At 41.0% G+C, this 20,506-nt stretch overlaps 1 protein-coding gene across 2 annotated transcripts in view; it reads right to left on the bottom strand.

Annotated features, from left to right (window-relative positions):
• Nucleotides 1-18,372: 18,372 nt before the first annotated feature.
• MACO1 (macoilin 1) overlaps nt 18,373-20,506 on the bottom strand; it is a 57,515-nt gene continuing 55,381 nt past the window's right edge. For both annotated transcript variants that reach the window (XM_026676008.2, XM_087970632.1), the window contains exon 11: nt 18,373-20,465. In XM_026676008.2, the coding sequence (XP_026531793.1) occupies nt 20,263-20,465 (203 nt within the window). In that variant the 3' untranslated portion in view covers nt 18,373-20,262. The remainder of the gene's footprint in view (nt 20,466-20,506) is intronic.

The following is a 20,506-nucleotide window of genomic DNA, read 5'->3' as shown; positions in this document are numbered from 1 at the left end:
TCTTCTGATTGAAAGCAATTCCACAGTAAGATCCAACAAATTCACCAGTTAGACTAGGAAGAAATGCAAATTAAAGCACAGAACACCAGAACTGGTGAATTCTAATGGATGAGAGAAATAATACTTAGAAGTCCAGGCACCAAAAGCTGAGGCAAATAGATGGACTTGAGCCCACTCATCTCAGCCCTTTTTTTTATAAACAGGGGTCACATGTTTGGGATACCTGGACCAGAGGTGGTATTCAGCAGGTTCTGGCCAGTTCTGGAGAACCGATAGCAGAAATGTTGAGTAGTTCAGAGAACTGACAAATCCCACCTCTGACTGGCACCGCCCCCATCGATTCTCCGCCTCCTGAGTCCCAGCTGATTGGCAGGGTCTTCTTTGGTTGCCTTGCACAGGAGAACAGAGCTGGAAAGCAGGTTAGTGGGGTGGGGAGGGAATGGGGATTTTACAGTATCCTTCCCCTGCCACACGCATCAAGCCACGCCCAAGCCACGCTACGCCCACCATGCCACGCCCACAGAACCGGTAGTAAAAAAATTTGAATCCCACCACTGACCTGGACCAAGGTCTTCCTTTCCATCTACCGACCAGGGGGTTATGGTTCTACATGAGGCCAAGGTGGTCATCAGTTATCAACCCTTGATGCACTACAGGCCTTGGTACCTCAGCACAGGTGATTTAACCTGGTTCAGTTAGAGGAGAGCCAGCCCAACTCTTTCCCATGAAGGATATTTCCCATCAACAGCCTAGCTGCAGAGTTTTACATCAGTTGCAGAGAATATTGATATTCCTTGTCATTTTTGCCTCAATTATTCTTGGCTGAATGTTCTAACTGGGAAAGGATGCCTCCTCCTGACTTAGAACGGATGAGCACTCAGATAATATGATGCTACAATATATTGTTAATAGGTCAGACTGAAACTCTGCTGATAGCCGAATCAGAAGCAAGCAAACACTTCAGTCTGTCTATATGTGTGTGTATGCATATGTGCCAAAACAACTACAGTTTTGCCCCCCTTGTGCCATCATTCTGCTGAGCATTTAATTCTCTCAGTGCCATCTAATGTTTACATATATTAACCCCTGTAGTGTGGCTGCAGTATTATTTATCCTTATTGCCTCCTTTATTCCCCCTTTTTGCTGATATTGTTCTGTTGCTTTGTATGTATACCGAGTGTTTCTGTACCGGAGACAAATTCCTTAAGGAATTTGCTTGGTCAAATAAAGTATTCCATTCTATTCAATATAAATGCCTATACATAAAAATTAGAGATCCACCTATATCTTTACTAAGCGCAACAGAGCCTCTCCTTGCTTTGCCAAACAGCCTCTCCAGAGATGGCTTGGAAAGGGGTGTCCAAGTGATGCTGCAACCGTCCCCGTATTTGGGAAGAACAAACTAGCAAGAACAACATGGATATCAGTCCAAAAACTTTAAGGCTATTCCGACATAGAGATTAGGAAATGTAAAAGCATTTCCCGGCTTATTTTATTGTCCCAAATGTGTTCAGGGACCAGTTTCCCGGTGATGATTTTTCTCAGCTGCTATGTTTGTTTTTTTCTATTGCGTTGCATTTGGTTTTAATTGATTTTACGATGTCTGGCTGATCAGAGTCACTTGTTTGTGATGGGAGGCCATTGGAATTGAATTAATTAATTAATTAACTAACTAACTAACTAACTTGTGAGTTAATCAAGGAGAAATCTCTTTGAATGTGTTGACTCTGGGCAGCTCACAAAATCCAACTACAGAGTTAAAACTATCAAAAACATAAAAGAAGTATGACATCCTGGAATAAAAACAGCCATGACAATGCTATCAACACAAGACAGGGGTGCCATTAACACATCAACCCAAAATCCACAGATGAAAGCCAGATCTTAACAGCTTTCCAGAACTCCAGGGAAAGAGGGCTGCATAGATATCTCTCTAGGGATGCTATTCTAGAAGGTGGCAGCTAGAAAAGGCACACTTCCTCAGTCCCACGAGATAGCTTTTAATGGCAGGGACCTGCTCTGTGCCATGAAGGGCTTCAAGAGATAAGGTGTTAACTGATTCATCACCAGCTTTTTCATCCTCTGCCCAATCTCTCATACTTACGGAGCATCAGCGAGCACAACGAAAATGATAATCTTGCTTGTAACTCCCAGGATTGTTGTGTATCTTTGATTGTTGTGTATCTTTGATACTATTCCAACTAGTATCTCAGCTCACAAAGGCCTGTTCCAAGACATGACCTCAAGGGAACTCATAATCAAGAACTTTTTGAGGAAGAGGTGCTTTATAAATTCTCTGGAGATGTGACGCTGTATCCTGTATTGGGGTTCCTTTTGTATTATATTAATCTGATGGCCCTGGAGTGTAAGCTGCTAATTGCTTGTGATTGGGCAATGTGTGAACCTTAAAAAGTGGAAATGAAAGCAGTTGGAATATGCTGGGTTAGGTAGGTGTGAGCAACAGCGAGTCAAGGAGCTCACTCTTCTACAGATTCTTGAATGTAATGTTTCTTCTTATTCACATCCGGTCTAAGATGTTATTGGACTACAATGTGCATCAACTATGGCTTGGGATGAAGGGAGTTGCTGTCCATTAACATCTGGGCTGAAAACAACTTGCAGAGCTTCCAGGTTGATGGGCCAAAAATATTGCCTCAATAAGAGCAACATTTCCACACCTGAATTTAAAAGTTATTATTTTATATGGCATAGTAAATGTAGCATAAAATCTACAGAAACACAACAATGTGCATCAAACTATAAAAAAACCAGAGCAATGGATTATCGTAAAAACACCCCGGATGAGTGATGAATAAGATTATGAGTACAATTAAATTATGTATGAGCAGTTACTGGAGTGACTAAACCTTCAGCCAAATATCACCCAACCATTGGACAGCACTGCTCTCGAGATGATGTTCTTCATGCAATGTAGGATACATAGTAGACGAGCCTCCTTGGGGTGCACCCTGGGTGTCACAGCCAGAGGTGGTATTCAGAAGGTTCTGACCAGTTCTGGAGAACCGGTAGATTTTAAACAGTTCAGAGAACCGGCAAATCCCACCTCTGACTGGCCCCCACCTATTCTCTGCCTCCCGAGTCCCAGCTGATTGGCTGGGTCTTCTTTTGTTGCCCTGCACAGGAGAACAGAGCTGGAAAGCAGGTTAGTGGGGTGGGGAGGGAAGGGGGATTTTGCAGTATCCTTCCCCTGCAATGGGTGGGTATGGAGATTTTACGGTATCCTTCCCCTGCCACGCCCACCCAACCATACTATGGCCACCAAGCTATGCCCACAGAACCAGTAGTAAAAAAAAATTAATCCCACCACTGGTCACAGCTGAATAGTCTACACATTCTGGCTAATGAACTTCACAAGGATTTCCCAGCAAGAAGCAGCAGCATGAATACTGAACATGTAAAAGCGATGAAAACCTAGTATAACGTGATGTAACAGGGTGGCTATTCCAACCAAGAATATGTGTTTTCTTTTTTAAAACCAACCAGTCAAATTTAATTCTGCAGTATATTTAAAAATAAGTTTTAGGTTCTGGGGTGAAATGGTTAAATTTAGGAGAGAACTGTCCAAACAACAGATAAAAGATAGAAATCAAATTATGTCAGAGGAGGAATGAACATGAACCGTCAAATGCATAATGATTTATTTTTAGCATTAGCCATTGCGAGTTAACTTTCCATTTCTTTAAATTAGCACCTGTGCTGATTTCTCAGTAGGAAAAAATGCAGGACAGGAAGAGGACAAGACTGTTTATTAGCATCTACTGCTGAGACAAAAAAAAAAAAAAGATTAGATGCAGATGGTCAGGCTGAGCCTGAGGAAGGGGTAAATGCATCATCAGCCTGGAGTCTCTACGCCACCATAAGAGACTGAAGTCCAGCCCACTTGAAATCTGTTGATTCTTATCAATTCAATTTGCCTTGACAGTTAGTAGATCAGCTTCTTGTGTATAGGTAGCATGGAATAAAGTTGTAGTGCTTTGAGCTCTATCCTCACTCTCAATTTCTTGCATCTGAAATTAACAGTTGCAGTGGGGCTGCAATCCTGGATTGGGGATCAAAGGCAGAAGCGGAAGCAGTATGCTTTGTCTGTCCCATATTTGGATAGACCGGGTTGCCATGATAGACCGGTCTCACCGGAAAAAAACCTTAATCTCTCCCCTGGTATAGCCAACAAAGCGAGGAGAGCCCTTGGCTTAGAGGTTAATACATCTACCTAATATGCAAGGAACCTGGGTTTGACTCCCAGAAGGGTATAGCTGGCTAATGAGAGCTAAATAGCTTGAAACAGATCTATACTAGTCTCCCTTTATTTCTTTGTTGGTAAATATAAATTCAACACAAAAATAGTTTGTTGTGAAAGCAACTGCCTGCAAAGGCTCCTGGATTGGGACTGAAAGATGAAAGTGGAAGTGGTAAGCTCTGTCCCATAATTGGGTAAACTAGGTTGTCCTGATACACCAGAAAAAAACACTTGCAATGGGAAAGTTGCAAATGTTGATCACATGACCCCAGGGCACTGCAACAGTTGTAAATACCAAATTTTGGTCACCTGACTGTGAGGATGCTTTGAAAGTCATAACTGCAAGGATCAATTATGTCTATGGGGAGTCTCAGTCATCCAAGTCACGGCTGTCCCAAAGGAGCAGTCAGGGCTTCAACAAATCCATCCTCATTCAAATCAAAAGTCTCTAGCTGCATCTCAGAGAAAAGAAAATGGGTTTATTAGAAGTTGCCATGTTGGTGCGTGGCTGGGTGCAGCCGACACTAAATTACATCATCCATTTCCCCCTTGACCCTGATCTTCCCCCCAGCCCCTGGGTGTGACTTCTCCAATGGGACACATCCATCTCCAAGAGTCATCCATCATGCACTCCAATAACCTTCTTATGCTCCGACAACTTTGGGCTGCCAGGGTGATTATCTAGGCATTTAAGGGATGCCTTGTTTTCCCTCCCCCCGCTTCCTTTTTCTGGCAGCTAAAAAGACCAGAGGACTATCATTTTAGTTGACAGGAGCATTCTGAAAAGGCAACTGGATTAGGGTTTTTTTTCCTTGAGAAAGAAGATGTTTCGCTTCTCATTCAAGAAGCTTCATCACCGATGAGAAGCAAAACATAGTCTTCCTCAAGGAAAAACCAGAATCCAGTTGCCTTTTGAAAAAGCACCTTTGATTATAAGTCAATTTTTCAGTGCTGCTGTAACTTTGAACAGTCCCCTAAACCAGGGGTCTCCAACCTTAGCAACTTTAAGACTTGTGGACTTCAACTTGTGGAGTTGAAGTCCACAAGTCTTAAAGTTGCTAAGATTGGAGACCCCTGCCCTAAACAAATGGCTACAAGTCAAGGACTATCTGAACTTCTATTTCTGTTGCGCCTTATAGCTACCAGGGGAGCTACCGAGTCCAAGTTGCAAACATCCTGAGAATCACCAGTGAGCATTTTGGATTTTTGTGGCTGAGATCCCATAGTCCCAGATCCAAGACATTGGAGAACCCACAGAAGAGCTTCTTTCCTTGAACCAAGTCAATGATTTGAGTCTTCCCCTTTGACTTCTTCTCAACAATTTTGGGCTCTCTGATCAGCCAGGAATTTTGTCTTAGTCCGTAACACCATTTATTATAACAAGAGGTAATTTGTACTTGGGAACATTTCAAGCCTTTTTACAAATGAGCTGTTATTGTTGCTGCCGCCACCGCTGTGCTCCCATGGCAACCTCCCATTCTTTTTATTTCAGAAGGCTGCAGAGTAATAATTACTATACCATTTTCATTCATGCTGTGTGTATTCAGAAGACACAGAGGTAGTAGGCATAGCTGGGTTTTATCTGGCTCAAAAGAACAGCCATGGTTGAAGAACCCAAAAACAATTCTAGGCCAATTCAATAACAGTGTTTCCTAATCTTGGGAACTTCAACAAGAATGGACTTCAACTCCCAGGATTCCCAGCCAACTCTCCTAATGAAGAATCGTGTTTCTCAATCTTGGCTACTTTAAGATGGGTGGATTTCAACTTCCAGAATTCCCTAGCCAGCTATGCTGCTTTATGGCTGACATAATTTCTATGGGTTTTCTTGGTTGCTCTTCTAAATTGATCCAAGTTATTTTAAGGTGCTTTGAACACTGCAGATAAAGGTAGATCACCAAGTGTCCTTTGGAAATATGGGACTACAGAAATCTCATGAACAAATACATTTATGTCCCACCTTTTCTTCTGACAGCTCAGGGCATATATGAACATTCTCAATTACAGAAGTTTGCATACGTAACAGTTTTATGAAGTGGGCTGGACTCTACAATATTGACCACATCCAAGGTCATGCTTAATTATGGTTTGCTGAGGGTCAGTCACTGAACTATAAAGTAATTGTACTGTTAGCTTTCTGCAACCTGATATGTCAGAACAAAATAGCCCATATTGTAGCTTAACAAGTTATGAAAGACATGAGTTTATCAAAATTCATCTAATGAAGGCTATTGATGGAAATGTCATTTGGCTATTGATGGGAGATTTCCACAAGGTAGAACTGCATGTGATAGAAGTTAAGGAGATTAAATTCTAAAGGGATCCCAACTTGCTTTCTTGCAACCAGTTCAACCAAGCTCAGAGAACACCAAGGTCTCCATTGTTCAACCCTGAGCTAAAAATATTATCTTCTACTGGATCTAACATTTTTGAAGGTATTCAGGGGTATCTACAAGGAGGGAGTGAAGAAGAGGGCCATAACTGTGCAATTGAAGCTTTGCCCTTATCCTGCTTGTAAAAATAAGACAGGTCTTCATTTCTCCAATGAAAGAAAGTTATTTAGGAGCTTTTTCAGTTTTAAAATTTGAATTGGGTGACAATAACAGTATTTGCCTTTAACAAGAAGCTCATGATTCAGATGAACACATTTCTTGCTCAGGTAGAGATGCATTTATATGGAACTCTATAGTTTATGGCAATGGTGGGATTCAAAAATTTTTATTACCAGTTCTGTGGCTGTGGCTTGGTGAGCATGATGTGGCACGGTGGGCGTGGCAGGGGACGGATACTGCAAAATCCCCATTCTCTCCCCACCCCACTAACCTGCTTTCCAGCTCCTTTCTCCTGTGCAGGGCAACAAAAGAAGACCCAGCCAATCAGCTGGGACTCAATGGGAGGCAGAGAAGAGATGGGGGCGGGGCCACTCAGAGGTGGTGTTTGCTGGTTCTCTAAACTACTCAAAATTTCTGCTACCGGTTCTCCAGATCTGCTGAATACCACCTCTGGTTTATGGGTTCAAAAGAAGAGGTATTTTTCCTGCCCCATTTTTATTTAAATTAGCCTTGCAGAGAGATTATCCTAAGACAGGAAATAGCTAGGAACTCAACCATTTGAGAGAAGGGGAGATTTATTTATTTTTCCATAGACAACAATTTACAAGCTGAAGTTGCAATTTGTTGGTTGTATAGTAGACCCTATCCAGATGTCATCAGGCATTGTGCATCTCCCATATTTTTGAACTGCTGAGAATTCAAACATCCTGAAAAATATACTCTTGTCAGACTTTGGAGCAATTTATATGAAAATGGGTAGCCATCACAGCAATAGCCCTAAGCAAAAATCTGCCACACTTCAGAAGGATAAGCGCAGGAACTAGAGAGTTATGATAAATGAAAGACCATTAAAGACCACTTAGTTTTCTGCTCAGTTGGTGCCCACACAAACACACAGAAAATGGAATAGGACAGAAAAGGATGACACAGTCAAAGAATATTAAGGAACAGTTCTAGAAGAACTTGAACATTCTTCAATGTTCACCTGACCATATCCAACCATCTCTTCCAAACGTGGTTTCTGTACTTTCTGACACCAAGACTGAAATCTACAACAGCCCCTGCAAGATGGCATTTCCATTCCCCCAGTCACCGAGCCAGTAATAAAAAAAACAGTAATAAAACCACCCCTCACAGTTAGAAAAAGACCATTCCTACCTAGGAGAACACAGCCTTGCCAACTACCGGGTGGGTAATTTAAGTGTTTTGGTACTACAGAATATTAGAAACCTGCTAAAACTGCTAATCCTTCCAGGCTCAAATACAATAAAATAAACCAAACTAACCAAAATGAAGTTAGTAGTGAAGTCCAGGGAGAAAATTGAAGATCTGCTGTTACCAAAGCTTGAAAAACTTTCAAGGAAGAAGCCACTGATTGGGACTTGCTAGAAATTATAAGTCATTATTTTCACCTGCTAGAGTCTCGCCCTAACCCAGCTGCTAGCTTTTGTTCCTCTCTTAAGTACTGCAGATCAGTTATTCTCAAGAGCCTTTCCTTGCTACATAGTACTTGCTCTCTTACTTCCAATATCTGCAGGGGTGGGATTCTACCAGTTCGGGCCTATCCGCTAGAACCAGTTGTTAACATTCTAAGCAGTTCGGAGAACTGGTTGTTAGAAGAAATTCCTGGTCTAATCCTGTAAGGAAGGCAGGAAGGAAACATTCTGGTGTTGCTTACAGAAACTGCCTCTCCGTTAACCCTTATTACGTTCTTGGCAGGACTAGACTTCCTGTCTCAGGAACTTATCTGGAGTTTTCCCCCCCTCCTTTGCTGGTACTTTGCTTGTGTGGAGTGACCATTCAAAGTTACAATGGCACTGAAAAAAGTGACTTATGACCATTTTTCACACCTACGACTGTTGCAGCATCCCCACAATCATGAGAGGCTAGGCGAGGGGATGCGTGCCTCAGTGTGAGTGATATTGAGTTGGCCACGCCCAGCCAATAACATGACCACCAAGCCATGTCCACCCAGTCACATGACCACAAGCCACGTCCACCAACTAAGCCATGCCCACAGAACTGGTTGTTAAAAAATTTGAATCCTACCCCTGAATGTCTGATGAAGCTTCAGGATAACTCCAGTTCTGAATCATTTAGTTTGGAAAGGTTTTGCTGCCATGATTCTGTGTTTGTTTTGAGATCTGAATATGGTGCACACTCCTATAATTTGTCAACATATTTCCAGGTTTATGTAAACATCCAAATCCATGGAAATCTGAATTAACCAAGTATCTGGGTTTGCGTTTATCCATGGTTGGCTCAGTTAACACAATTTCGAGGTTCAGAAAACACATTGAACCATAAACTGGCCACAAATTTGGGTTTGCAGAATATACTAAGACACAATCTCAGGAAAAAATAACATCAAAATGAAAACCGGGCAAGCCTGGTGTGTTGTGTGAATGCAACCATTATGCTACTAACTAGATCATCACATATTAGCCATGTGTGTTGTATAAACTCAGCATACGAATCAAGAGGGAATCATTTGAGTGTCAAATCTCTGCACTAGGATACATCTGGCTAACATTCCCTGCAGATGGCAAAGAAATACAAGCAAAGAAGCCTCTTGGTGTCTGAACCAATTTAGCTAAACAATTGGGAATTAACAATATGTTCATATGCTGTGAGTTTTGCTAATCAGTGTGTGAGGTCTATATTGCAGCTTGCGTTCCAGCATGTATGTTTTTAGGTCTCGAAAGCTCTGTGTATCAGATGTTTTCCATCCAGATCTCTAGAGTTTATAGTCAGAAAGAACACTTATTTCGGTCCTCTAAGACAGGGGTCTCCAAGAAGTTCTGTGAAATCCACACTGGACTGTTTTGCATTGGATAAGAAGTGGGTTTTTTTTGTCATATCAAGTCTTTTGCATTATGATCAATGCTGACTTGATCAATGCTGACTTGTTCTGGAAGTCTTATTCCCAACTCCATCCTTAGCGAGTATGGAAAGAAGGAATAGACAGCTGGTAGCTACTAGTTAGTATACTATAAATCAGTGATGGCTAACCTTTTCAGCTTGGTGTGTCGAAAATCGGGAAAAAGTGTAGCCTTCCTCGGGTCGTGTGTCACTTCAAGAAATATCAATAATTTGGTTTATGACGGACTGGGCTGGGGTGATCACACAGGGCTGTGAAACTCATCTCCCTGGTCTCAGGGCTGCAGGTGCAGGATGTGGGGATCGGAAGGCCACCTTACAGGGCTGTGAACCTCATGGATCTCCTTTCCTCCTGTAGCGTTCCTGAGGTAATGAAACTGACAAACCTCAGTTTATGGCGGTTAAAACTGGTTCTCTGCTGCAAAGATCTTGCGGCAGCGGTGACACCACGCCTCCACGCAACAAGCAGGGAGCAGGGATTGGAGCAGAGCACAGGCAGCCTCTAAATGTGCAGGTTTTCCCCACACCAACAGGCGTGTCAGTCAAAGTGCCTCGGCGTGTCACGAGTGACACACGTGTCATAGGTTAGCCATCACTGCTATAAATGAAAGCCAACATGATTTGGCCATCAAAAGCCACTGGACAAGCATTGTAAAATACAGGTAATTCTCGACTTACAACCACAACTGAGCTCAAAATTTCTGTTGCTAAGTGACATATTTGAGTGAGTTTTGCCTCATTTTATGACCTTTCTTGCCACAATTATTAAGTGAATCACTGCAGTTATTAAGTTAGTAACATTATCGTTAACTGAATCTGGCTTACCCATTGACTTTGCTTGTCAGGAGGTTTCAAAAGGTGATCACATGACCTCAGGACACTGCAACCATCGTAAATATGAATCAGTTGCCAAGCATCTGAATTTTGATGTGACCATGGGGATGGTGCAATTGTTATAAGTGTGAAAGATGGTCATAAGTCACTTTTTCCAGTGGCATTATAACTGTCATGCCCCTGTTGGAATCTGATTCTGAGGGGGAGGCCGAGCAGCTGACAGGGAATGGGAGTGTGGCTCTGTTGGCTGTGGAAAAAACTGGGGAAGGACAAAGTCCGGCTGGGCAAAGCAGGGGAGAGGTAGAGCAAGGCAGAGAGAATTCAGAGGAAGATCCAGGCCCACCCCCTCTTCATCCTAGGGCACACAGGGAGGAACAGAGAAGGGAGCAACATGAGTTGCGTGGCTTATGGGGGAGGAAAGGGCCCTGATTCCCTTCATTACCTGCAGCTGGGAACTCAGTGTATAAAAAAGGAGATTGCGCACAGCAACTTGTTGGTTCCTGGCATCTTCCCAACTGTGTGTTTTGTTGGTCTTTGAAGTCTGCAATTCCTTATGCTGCCCTGTCAAGTTAATTGCTGCAGTGTGGGTTGTGTGGATTTTTATTTACAGTTTGTATGTACTTTGTTTTCAGACTGAATTTCCTCCACTTAAAGATTGTTTTTGGGAGAGTTTTTTCTCCAGTCCAAGGTAACTGGACATTGGGGGGAAATTTGGAGGTATTAAAGGAACTTTTCTTACTCATGTGACTGTGTTGCTTTTGTGCCATGTCCCGGGTCATCACAATAATTTTGACTGGTCACTAAATGAACTATCTGTATTTAAAACAAGTGTTGCCTACTTCAAGGCCTGTTCTCAAATTCTACCAAAAATGGTCTCTTGATACCATAAACTCAAATTTCAGTCACAATATTTATTTATTTGGTCCCGAACTTGGCTTTACCCAACAGCTGTTACAGCCAGAAGGTGTGGATTTATTTGTAACAAACAACATCTGGATAATGTGATACTGCATCTCTGAGCCTCTGTGGCTTTACGACTGATAGCCGCAGTGAACCATTAATCATTTTAAAAATCTTCTCCCAATGCATTACATTCAAAATGGGCAGAAAACCAATGATTTTGGGCAGAATTCTTTCCCCTCAGGCAGGAGGGATCTCAGTGACTTGATTCACGCATTGCAGAAGCCAAAATGGGGTGTGCTTGTCTGAGGCAGAGAGAGCTGTATGAGTCCAGCCATCATGGTTTGCAGACCATAGTTTATGGTTTATCTTGTTCTGCATATCCAGACAATTATGGCTTATTCAGCAAAGGGCCACTGAGAAGATGAGGACTGTATATCATTTTTCCAGCAAATCTCTCCCCCCTTCCATCTCTCTCATTTTGTACACTGAAGATGGTATTTAATTTTGTTGTATGAGGTGCAATGACAATAAACTAAACTAAACTCTTCCAAGTTTATGGTTAAAAACTTTGTGTGAATGCCAGTAAAAGAGCACTAAATGGAATCTTTTTGTTGAAATAAATATTAAAAAACCCCAGACATTTCTACTTCAGCTCAAGTCCTTCTAGGTGTATACATTAACTTTGCAGCAAACAATCACCAGGGAATGTTGGTGGCTTTTAATAATTGATTATTTTATTAATTCACAGGCAATATTTTGAATAACATTAAACCCCAAAGCTGCATCCAGGATGAAGCAATGAATATAATCATCCCTGAGCAAGCATCAGAAATTAGGGCCTGCAGCTCCATACCTGGGTAGCTCTGATTGGTTGCTTCCACTGTACAGGTAGTCCTCAACTTACAACAGTTCATTTAGTGACCGTTCAAAGTTACAACGGCACTGAAACTAGGGACTTATGACCATTTTTCACACTTAGTGACCTTTGTAGCAATATCCTCATGATCATGTGATCAAAATTCAGGTGCTTGGCAACATGGTTCATCCTTATGACTGTTGCAGTGTCCCAAGGTCATGTTCCGACCCAAACCTTGTTCAATGGAAGCAAACACGAAACAGGGGTAACAGCAACACCTGTCTCGTTAATTGCTGCAGCGTGGTGTTGGTTTTTATTTATAATTTATATGTACTTTGGATTCAGACTGAATTTCTTCCCTTTAAAAACTGTTCTTGGGAGAGTTTTTTCTCCAGCCAATAACTGGACATTGGGGGCCAAGTTGCAGGAATTAAGGGGACTTTACCTACTTTTGTGACTTTTTTGCTCTTGTGCCACTCCCCGGGTAAGCACAATCCATCTGTGTTTCCTTCTGGTAACGAAATCAAGGGTTGCGTTAAGAGGAATGCGGGGAACAATACCTGAGCCTCTAATCAGGGCAATGTCTTGCCTCAGTGTTCATGCATCAAAGCTATATCCAGATTGGATGCATATGGATTCCCTCTCTATGTGTTTCTGCTCTGCTCTTGCGCTTCTCTCTGTTTATGAGTACCTAGGAAAATCTATATATAATATTTGTAGCTCAGGGTTGAACGGTGGGATCCTTGATGTTCTCTGAGCTTGGTAGTTTTTTTGATGAAGTTACATGACTGGGTAAATTCATCACTGTATTGCAGTGATGGCTAACCTTTCCGTGCCCAAGTGCCCAAAGCACACATGCGCACCAGCAAAATGCAATACGTGTGTGTCCCCTGCACATGCACTCTTTCCCCCAGCACATGCCCCTCCCCCATGCATGCATGGCAGAGATCCAAACACCAGCTGGTCAGCAGGAGGCGCATGAGCACATGCTCACGTGCCCACAGAGAGGCTCTGCGTGCCACCTCTGGCACGCATGCCATCAGTTCACCATCACGGATATATTGCATCAATGCTCTGATGATGTTACCTGGTTTGGTAATGAAGTGACTGGCAAGAAAACCACCAAGCCCATTGAGGACTAAGGACCCTATAGTTGTTTTCATCTTCCTCCTCTTCCGTCTCCCCTCTGCAAACCCCACTCCCTTCTACCACTGATGACGTTGCCAAGTTTGGTAATGAAATGTCTGCAAGAAAACCACCAAGTTCAGAGAACATCAAGGCTCCCACAAGGCCACAAAAAGCTCCACTTTGAATCATATGACTGGGGGTTGGGACTTAAATGGAAGCTGCTGTACCATCAAAGCTATTGCCCACGTGTGTCTCCCATAATACTGGTCTACAAATTTTGGGGAATTATTGAGCTCCGAGGTAAAATGTGTTAATTTTACATATTTTGATTAGATGAATTAGAAAACAGGTGATAAAGATACTGGTTGGCTAAAGTTTTCAAAAATATTTCATAATAAAGATTTATACACTGGTGGTATGTTTGCCTGCAAGGGAGGTAGGTGTCTAATGATCACGATGCTTCGTAACTTCTCAACAAATGGTAAAACAATGAAAATGGTACCACATGGAAGTGTATAATTTATCTTCCCTTTGAGAACAGCAAGGCAGATGGCTATGAAAAACACGTGGAAAATTTGCTTGGGTCCTATAAAGCAGGGGTCTCCAACCTTGGCAACTTGAAGGCTTGTGGACTTCAGCTCCCAGAATTCCTCAGCCAGCTTTGCTGGCTGAGGAATTCTGGGAGCTGAAGTCCACAAGCCTTCAAGTTGCCAAGGTTGGAGACCCCTGCATAAAGCACTTGGTGCAAACATGTCACTGAAAATTCACTTCTTACACTCATATTATAGAGTATTTCCCTTTGAACTGTGGGGCAGTGAGTGATGAGCATGGCGAGAGATTCCACAGGCATGAGAAAACACGCCAAGGGAAATGGAGTCTGTCCACGCTTGCTGATTATTGCTGGAATCTCCCCAGGGATGATCCTACTGCAGTTCACAAGAGAAAAGCCAAAAAGTGCAGTTTAAATACTGAATATAGATGGAACCTTATTGATTAATCTGATGTTAGAGCTTGTCAGTTTTTCATGCAAAAAGCATGAAAATGTTACATGAAAAACCAATACATGACTGGAAAGTTTTGTTATTGGTATCAATAAAAAGATAAATTTGTAACGATTGGTGTGGCACCATTTCTCATCGCTATATCACATTTTGCAGAAAAGTTATGGAGCACAATCACACATACCCCTGGAAATTTTGAATTATTTTGATGCAATTTTGACCTGAAGCTGTATCTTGGAAACTGGAGCCAATTAATACTCAGGACTTAATTTTCCTTTATTAGTGACCCAACTCTGGTAAAATTCAGCTATTTTCATTTCTGAAGCTTTCTCCTTGTAGACCAATGTAAGCGATGTTCTGAGGAATATTTGCTGGAATTCTTCTTTACAGCTTCTGATTCAGTTTGGCTTACCGTATCATCAAACCTGGTGTTTTGCTTCTCATCCCACATCCAATATTTGCCAGCTTTTGCAAGGTTATCTTGCTGACATAAATACAATCCCAAGCTCCTTTACACAATTTATTTCCAAATATTCTGTTATTTTTTTGATGAAAGAATGAAAAACAATGCGTAGGGAAAGAATGAAAGACTGATGTTATGTATTTCTAATTCATAGGTCAAAACCATCGCAGAACATGGAAGATGTATTAAAAACATCCCAAACCACAAATCATCCATACTGTTTTTATTTAATTTATTCTCTTTAGCAGTGAATATCTTGGGAAGCAACCTGACTTTTCAAGCACCATAGAACCGGGAGAGGGAAATGGCAGTCCCATTGATCTGCCAGTAATGGAAAACACACCGATTAACGTTTTCTATCTGCCTCCCTTGCCAATAAGGAACATTAACTGAATTATTACACCTCATCTTTTTGATAATGCCTTCCTTCTCCTCAGTGCAAGGAGGCTGTTAAAACCAGGAAATGAAAAGGCATCCTTGTCTGTCCTTGTTGTTAAGGCTTGCGCATGGAAACACATGTCAAAGGACCATATTACTTTCAGTTGTTTTAAGGCAGTTGCTGAGGCGGTTTCTTTGATTAGTATGTTCAATCCTTTTTCGGTGGTCTGATAATACTCTAACCCTCCAGCTTGACTCAGGCCATTTCACAAGAAGTGATTTACAGTGTCTCGTAGCATGACCATGTCATTACTGAACAGACCTCAAGCCTGTCCTTATTAGCAATGATGATTAGAAACTAGAAAATGCTCTAAGTTGTTAGATGGAAAATGAGCCAGATGAGCAAAAGGGGTCATTTCACACTGACATCTTCCTAAGTCCTATAGTGAAGAATCAGAATAACAGAGTTGGAGAGGACCTTGGAGGTCTTCTAGTCCAGCCCCGTTTAAGTAGGAAACCCTATAGACAAATGGTTGTCCAATCTCTTCTTAAAAACCTCCAGTGTTGGAGTACCCACAACAAGTCATTCCACTGATTTAATTGTTCTGTCAGGAAATTCCTCCTTATTTCTAGGTTAGTTCTCTCCCTGATTAGTTTCCATCCACTGCTTCTTGTTGTGTTCCTGTCAGGACAATTGATTCAATTTGAGATCCTCTGGTTTGCAAAGTCCTACATTTGTTCCTACTGGTTTAATGTTCTCAGCATTTTCCTGGAGTCTCTCTAGTAGAAATCCACCTCTTTTCCCCTCTCCCATATTCTAATAGCTATGACCCAGCAACTGCTATTATTTGGGGAAGGAATCTTCACAGCTCTGAAATTTTAAAAAGACTCATATTTTCAACATATAGAATTCTGCATCCTAGGAGAGAAGCACACATAAAGGCGGCAGATCAGGAATAACAGGTTTTTTTTACAAAGCCAAAAACAGCCCAGCAAGGGGAAGAAAAGCTCAGCTAGAAAAGATCTGTGTTTCAAGTCAATGAGTTGCATCTGACTTTACCACCTTTTCCCCCCTCGGTTGTTAAGTGAATCACCACTTTCATTAAGAGAATTACAAGATTGTTAATCAAATCTAGCCTTTCCCCTTGACTGTGTTTACTGGAAGCTGGATGGGAAGTTGTAAATGGTGATTGTGTGAACCTGGGATGGTGCAACCATCATAAATACATGCTGGTTGCCAAGTGCCTGAATATTGATTGTGACACTGCAACCCTCACGAGGGTGTGGACTGCTTGTTACTTTTTTTTTTAGCACCATTGTAATTTCTAACTGTTGTTAAATGAAATTTTGTAAATCAAGTACTACTTGTATGCTGCTGAGAGTCAATTTCTTGTGAGACGGGCAGCTATACAAATATAATGAATGAATAACGAATAAACTAACCTTATCAGAGATAACTTTTCTTTTTTCTCTGGTATATTTTACTTCCACTGGGCCTGTACTTACAAGGAGATCATGGCAAGAATTATGCAAGAATTTCTTTACAACGTTTTTGAAAAATGTTAAGTAGCCAAGAGGTACCATGTCTTGAAAACCAAGCTATAAAATAATGCTTCACTTAAAACTGGATGGGAAATTCAGAAATAAAAGAAGCTATTTTTCCTTTCTGCTGCTTTGAATGGGTGACCTGGCTCCTGCACAGTCTTATTAAAGATGATTTGCTGAAACATGATAGTTTGTTGAATCTGTACAATAGTTAAGATAAAAATTGTGGCTTTTGCAAATCCATAATAGCTGGTTTTGCATAACAAGCATTATTAGCCCCAAGCAAAGTGCATCATGACTGTAGAAGATGTCCAGGCCAGACTACAATTGTAAGCTCTACAATTTTTCTTCCACTCTGAGGTCTGAAATGCGGGTGAAAGAGCCAAAGTTCCCACCCTTTGAAAGTAATTTATTGTTCAGCCTTTTGCTTAAATTATTAGACAGGATTTTGAAAAGGTTGCAGGAAGAAAACTCTTCATTCTTTAAAAAGTCAGCTCCGCAATCCTTTAGAGATAAAAGGACTTAAGTAGGATAAAAATTTGGGGACACATAATTAATAGCAAAAGGAAAAAGTGACAGGAATATTCCTTTAATAAATTTAGAGAGTTTATACCCGAAATGACATTATCAATCCATTATAAGCCAAGTTTATTTTCATCCAACACCTTTTTCTCCTACTTTCCCAATAATAAGCATCTCAGAAAATTAGACCTGATGAGCCAATTTGAAGAGATTCTCCTCATTTTGTTTAAATCAGGGTACTTACCTGCGGATGAAAGAATAGCTAAATCTAGGTTTCTACTAAAGAGACTCTGGTTAGTGTTAACTCTATAAATAAATGGCATGGATCCGTTTTTACTCCAATTTGAAATTCTGATGGGAGCAACAGGACACAAGACTGCATTGCACTTTGATCCCAATCAAGAGGGGGGGAAACTTGAAACCCCAGGATCACATATGGCTTCCAATCCCATTTTAAGTCACACACAGATCAGATGATTTTAAGTCAAGGAATTGTCCGAAATTGCTTGTGTTAGCCAAAACACTGACTTAATATTAAGAGGCACCAAACTTAAAACTTTGAATCCACCCCAGAAAATAGCAACAGCCCTTAGGCATATATACTGCTTCATAGTGCTTTACACAGCCCTCTCTAAGTGGTTTACAGAGTCAGCATATTGCTCCAAACAATCTGGGTCCTCATTTTACTGACCTCTGAAGAATGGAAGGCGGAGTCAGCCTTGAGTCGATCAGGATCGAACTCCTGGCAGTGGGCAGAGTCAGCCTGGAATACTTCATTCTAAGCACTGCACCGTCATGGCTCCTTGCCTATGGGGTATTATCTGGATCCACCTTGCATGATCACTCTGCCCACTACACCCTCCCCCCAAAATTTTAAGTGTAGTTCTCTGTGATCTAAGATGACATCACCTGAGCACATGTTGGCTTGGGAATTCTGGAGTCTTAAAAGTTGTCAAGGTTGGGGAATACTATGCTAGAAGTATTTTAATCTATCTGATCAATCACAAGAAACTGGGCCACTTTAAACAAACAACCCCCCCCCAAAAAAAGACTTATCTGCAAGAAAATGTTTATTTTTATATTTTTTTTGTAAACCCCACAGAAAAAAAAGGAATGCAGCCAAGACCAAGTATTTCAACAGAAAGAGTGCCCAAAAGGACAGTCAAGAAAAACAAAACAATAAAAAATAAAAATAAAAAAATGGGGGAACCTCAACACAAAAAAAGTCAATGACAAGAGTTCATGTTTTGCACAAAGATGAAAACCAATGACATTTCTGAGTAACACTTTCATGGTGACAATTACACAAGATGATTCCCAAAAGCAAAATGACAGCAACATGCACGCCTGGCTAAAGCTAGGATTTTTTTTTAATCTGAAAAAGAATCTGATTTAAAATGATGGACCAATAATACTCATATTTTATTGACTTGCTTGTCCTACTTAATTTGTGTTTAAACAAGGCATACCTGCCAATTATGAAACTTTAAAAAGTGTTTTAAAGAAGAACTTTGTCCTTCCAGAGTCCACTGCATGTTTGCAAAGTCATAATGAATTTGTTTCTCTTTTTAATAATTTTGCTAGTTACTAATACAATTTTGAATCCCTGTCCCACTGCCCCTCCCACCCATACTCAAACCTTAAACACTTCAAAAGTCGCCAGTGCAACACACTTTCCTACCAATGCACAATATACATTTAAACTGAAATCTTTGTGCAATTTTGAGTTTCTTTTTAAAAAAATTCTTTAAAAACAAACAAACAAACCTCCTTGGCACAGTAGCTGAGATTTTATCCCAGCCTCTTTGAAATGAAACTGTCAAACTCAGAATGATAGAAAGCGTAATTGAAATTTGACTTTTTTTAAAACAAAAACAAAGCAAACCAAAACATCCAAGCTGCCCGTTTTATGAACCAGTCGGACAGTCTCTGGAATCCCCTATGTTGCACCACTCTGCTTTTACTACAATACTCCGTTACGATTCAGCTACAGCATATTCTCATCATCGGAAACACTGCTGGATTTGGTACCCAACAATGAACAAAAAAAGAGATGTAACCACAGATAACATCCAAATCATATTGGTGACCTGCAGTAGACTCTGTAAAATGAGTTTTATTTTTTTTAGCCTACTAAAATGGGAGAAGAGAGATAATTCTTAAATTATCAAATTTCCTCTTGGCATGTCTTAGTTTCTCAAGGTCCTGCCAACATTAGCATCTTTCAAGCCATTAACCATCCTGATGGGAACCTTCACACAATTACCAAGAACATGTTATCATCATGTGTTTACTGTCTTCCTTCAAGAAAACGATGTCCTCATTTGGTCCTTAGTGGAGTAAGCAAACTGATCTCTGGGACATGCTTCCTTCCATTCAGTCCCATCTAACCATCCTCTATCAATGCTTTATTTCGTAACAAACCCTTTTGCCATAAAAACAAAAAACAGACTAAAGAATTTCCAGCATTATTCCTTGCCATTTTTAATTTGCTGTTTTGGCTTCATTATATTTAAAAGAAACGGGGAGAGAAAGAAGGGTTTAAAATCAAGCAGAGCTGCTATGTTTTTGTTTTTTGTTTTGGTAGTTTCAAGGGGAAACTTTGCAGCAATTCATGTATGCATGGGTGTCTGTGTGAATTCACTTTAACTAAGAAAGAGAAGCAGAATTTGCTGTATGAAAACCAAGAGTTGTGGGTTCTTTTCCCCTTAATCCATTGGCCAAGAAAAAAAATTGTAAGGTTTTGTGAGTTTTTCTAAAAATTTACAAGAAAAAACTGATGGGCAGTTTGAGTCAAACCTTGGTGTTGGGGCCCCCCACTTCCCTTTATTTTTATTTTTAAACAAGAAATCAGTACAGTCTCACACTATACAAATTTCATCTTGACTGCAAGAGATTTTTCTGTGTAATGCCTTCGGTGCGACAGGTGGAAAGTTGGCGCTTTACTTCTTCAGGGGTTGATAAACTGAGGCATTAGGATCAAGTCCAGAAGGGCTGGTCTCCACAAATTTGGAAGAATAGTGTGGAGAAACTGGGCTCAGCGTGCTGGTGGCTGCAGTGTATGTTATGCTGGGCATGACTGCCATCACTTCCGCTATCTTCTGTTTTAGGTCCTTGATTTCCTGATCTTTCTGAATTATTTGCCCTGCAAAAAGGAAAGAAACAAAAGAATCGCTCACTTAAAGA

Source organism: Notechis scutatus, chromosome 8 (genome assembly GCF_049901735.1).
Source record: "Notechis scutatus isolate UNSWTSFEM ecotype Mainland chromosome 8, rNotScu1.2, whole genome shotgun sequence".
NCBI lineage: Eukaryota > Metazoa > Chordata > Lepidosauria > Squamata > Elapidae > Notechis > Notechis scutatus.
This window is presented reverse-complemented; position numbering and strand designations above follow the sequence as displayed.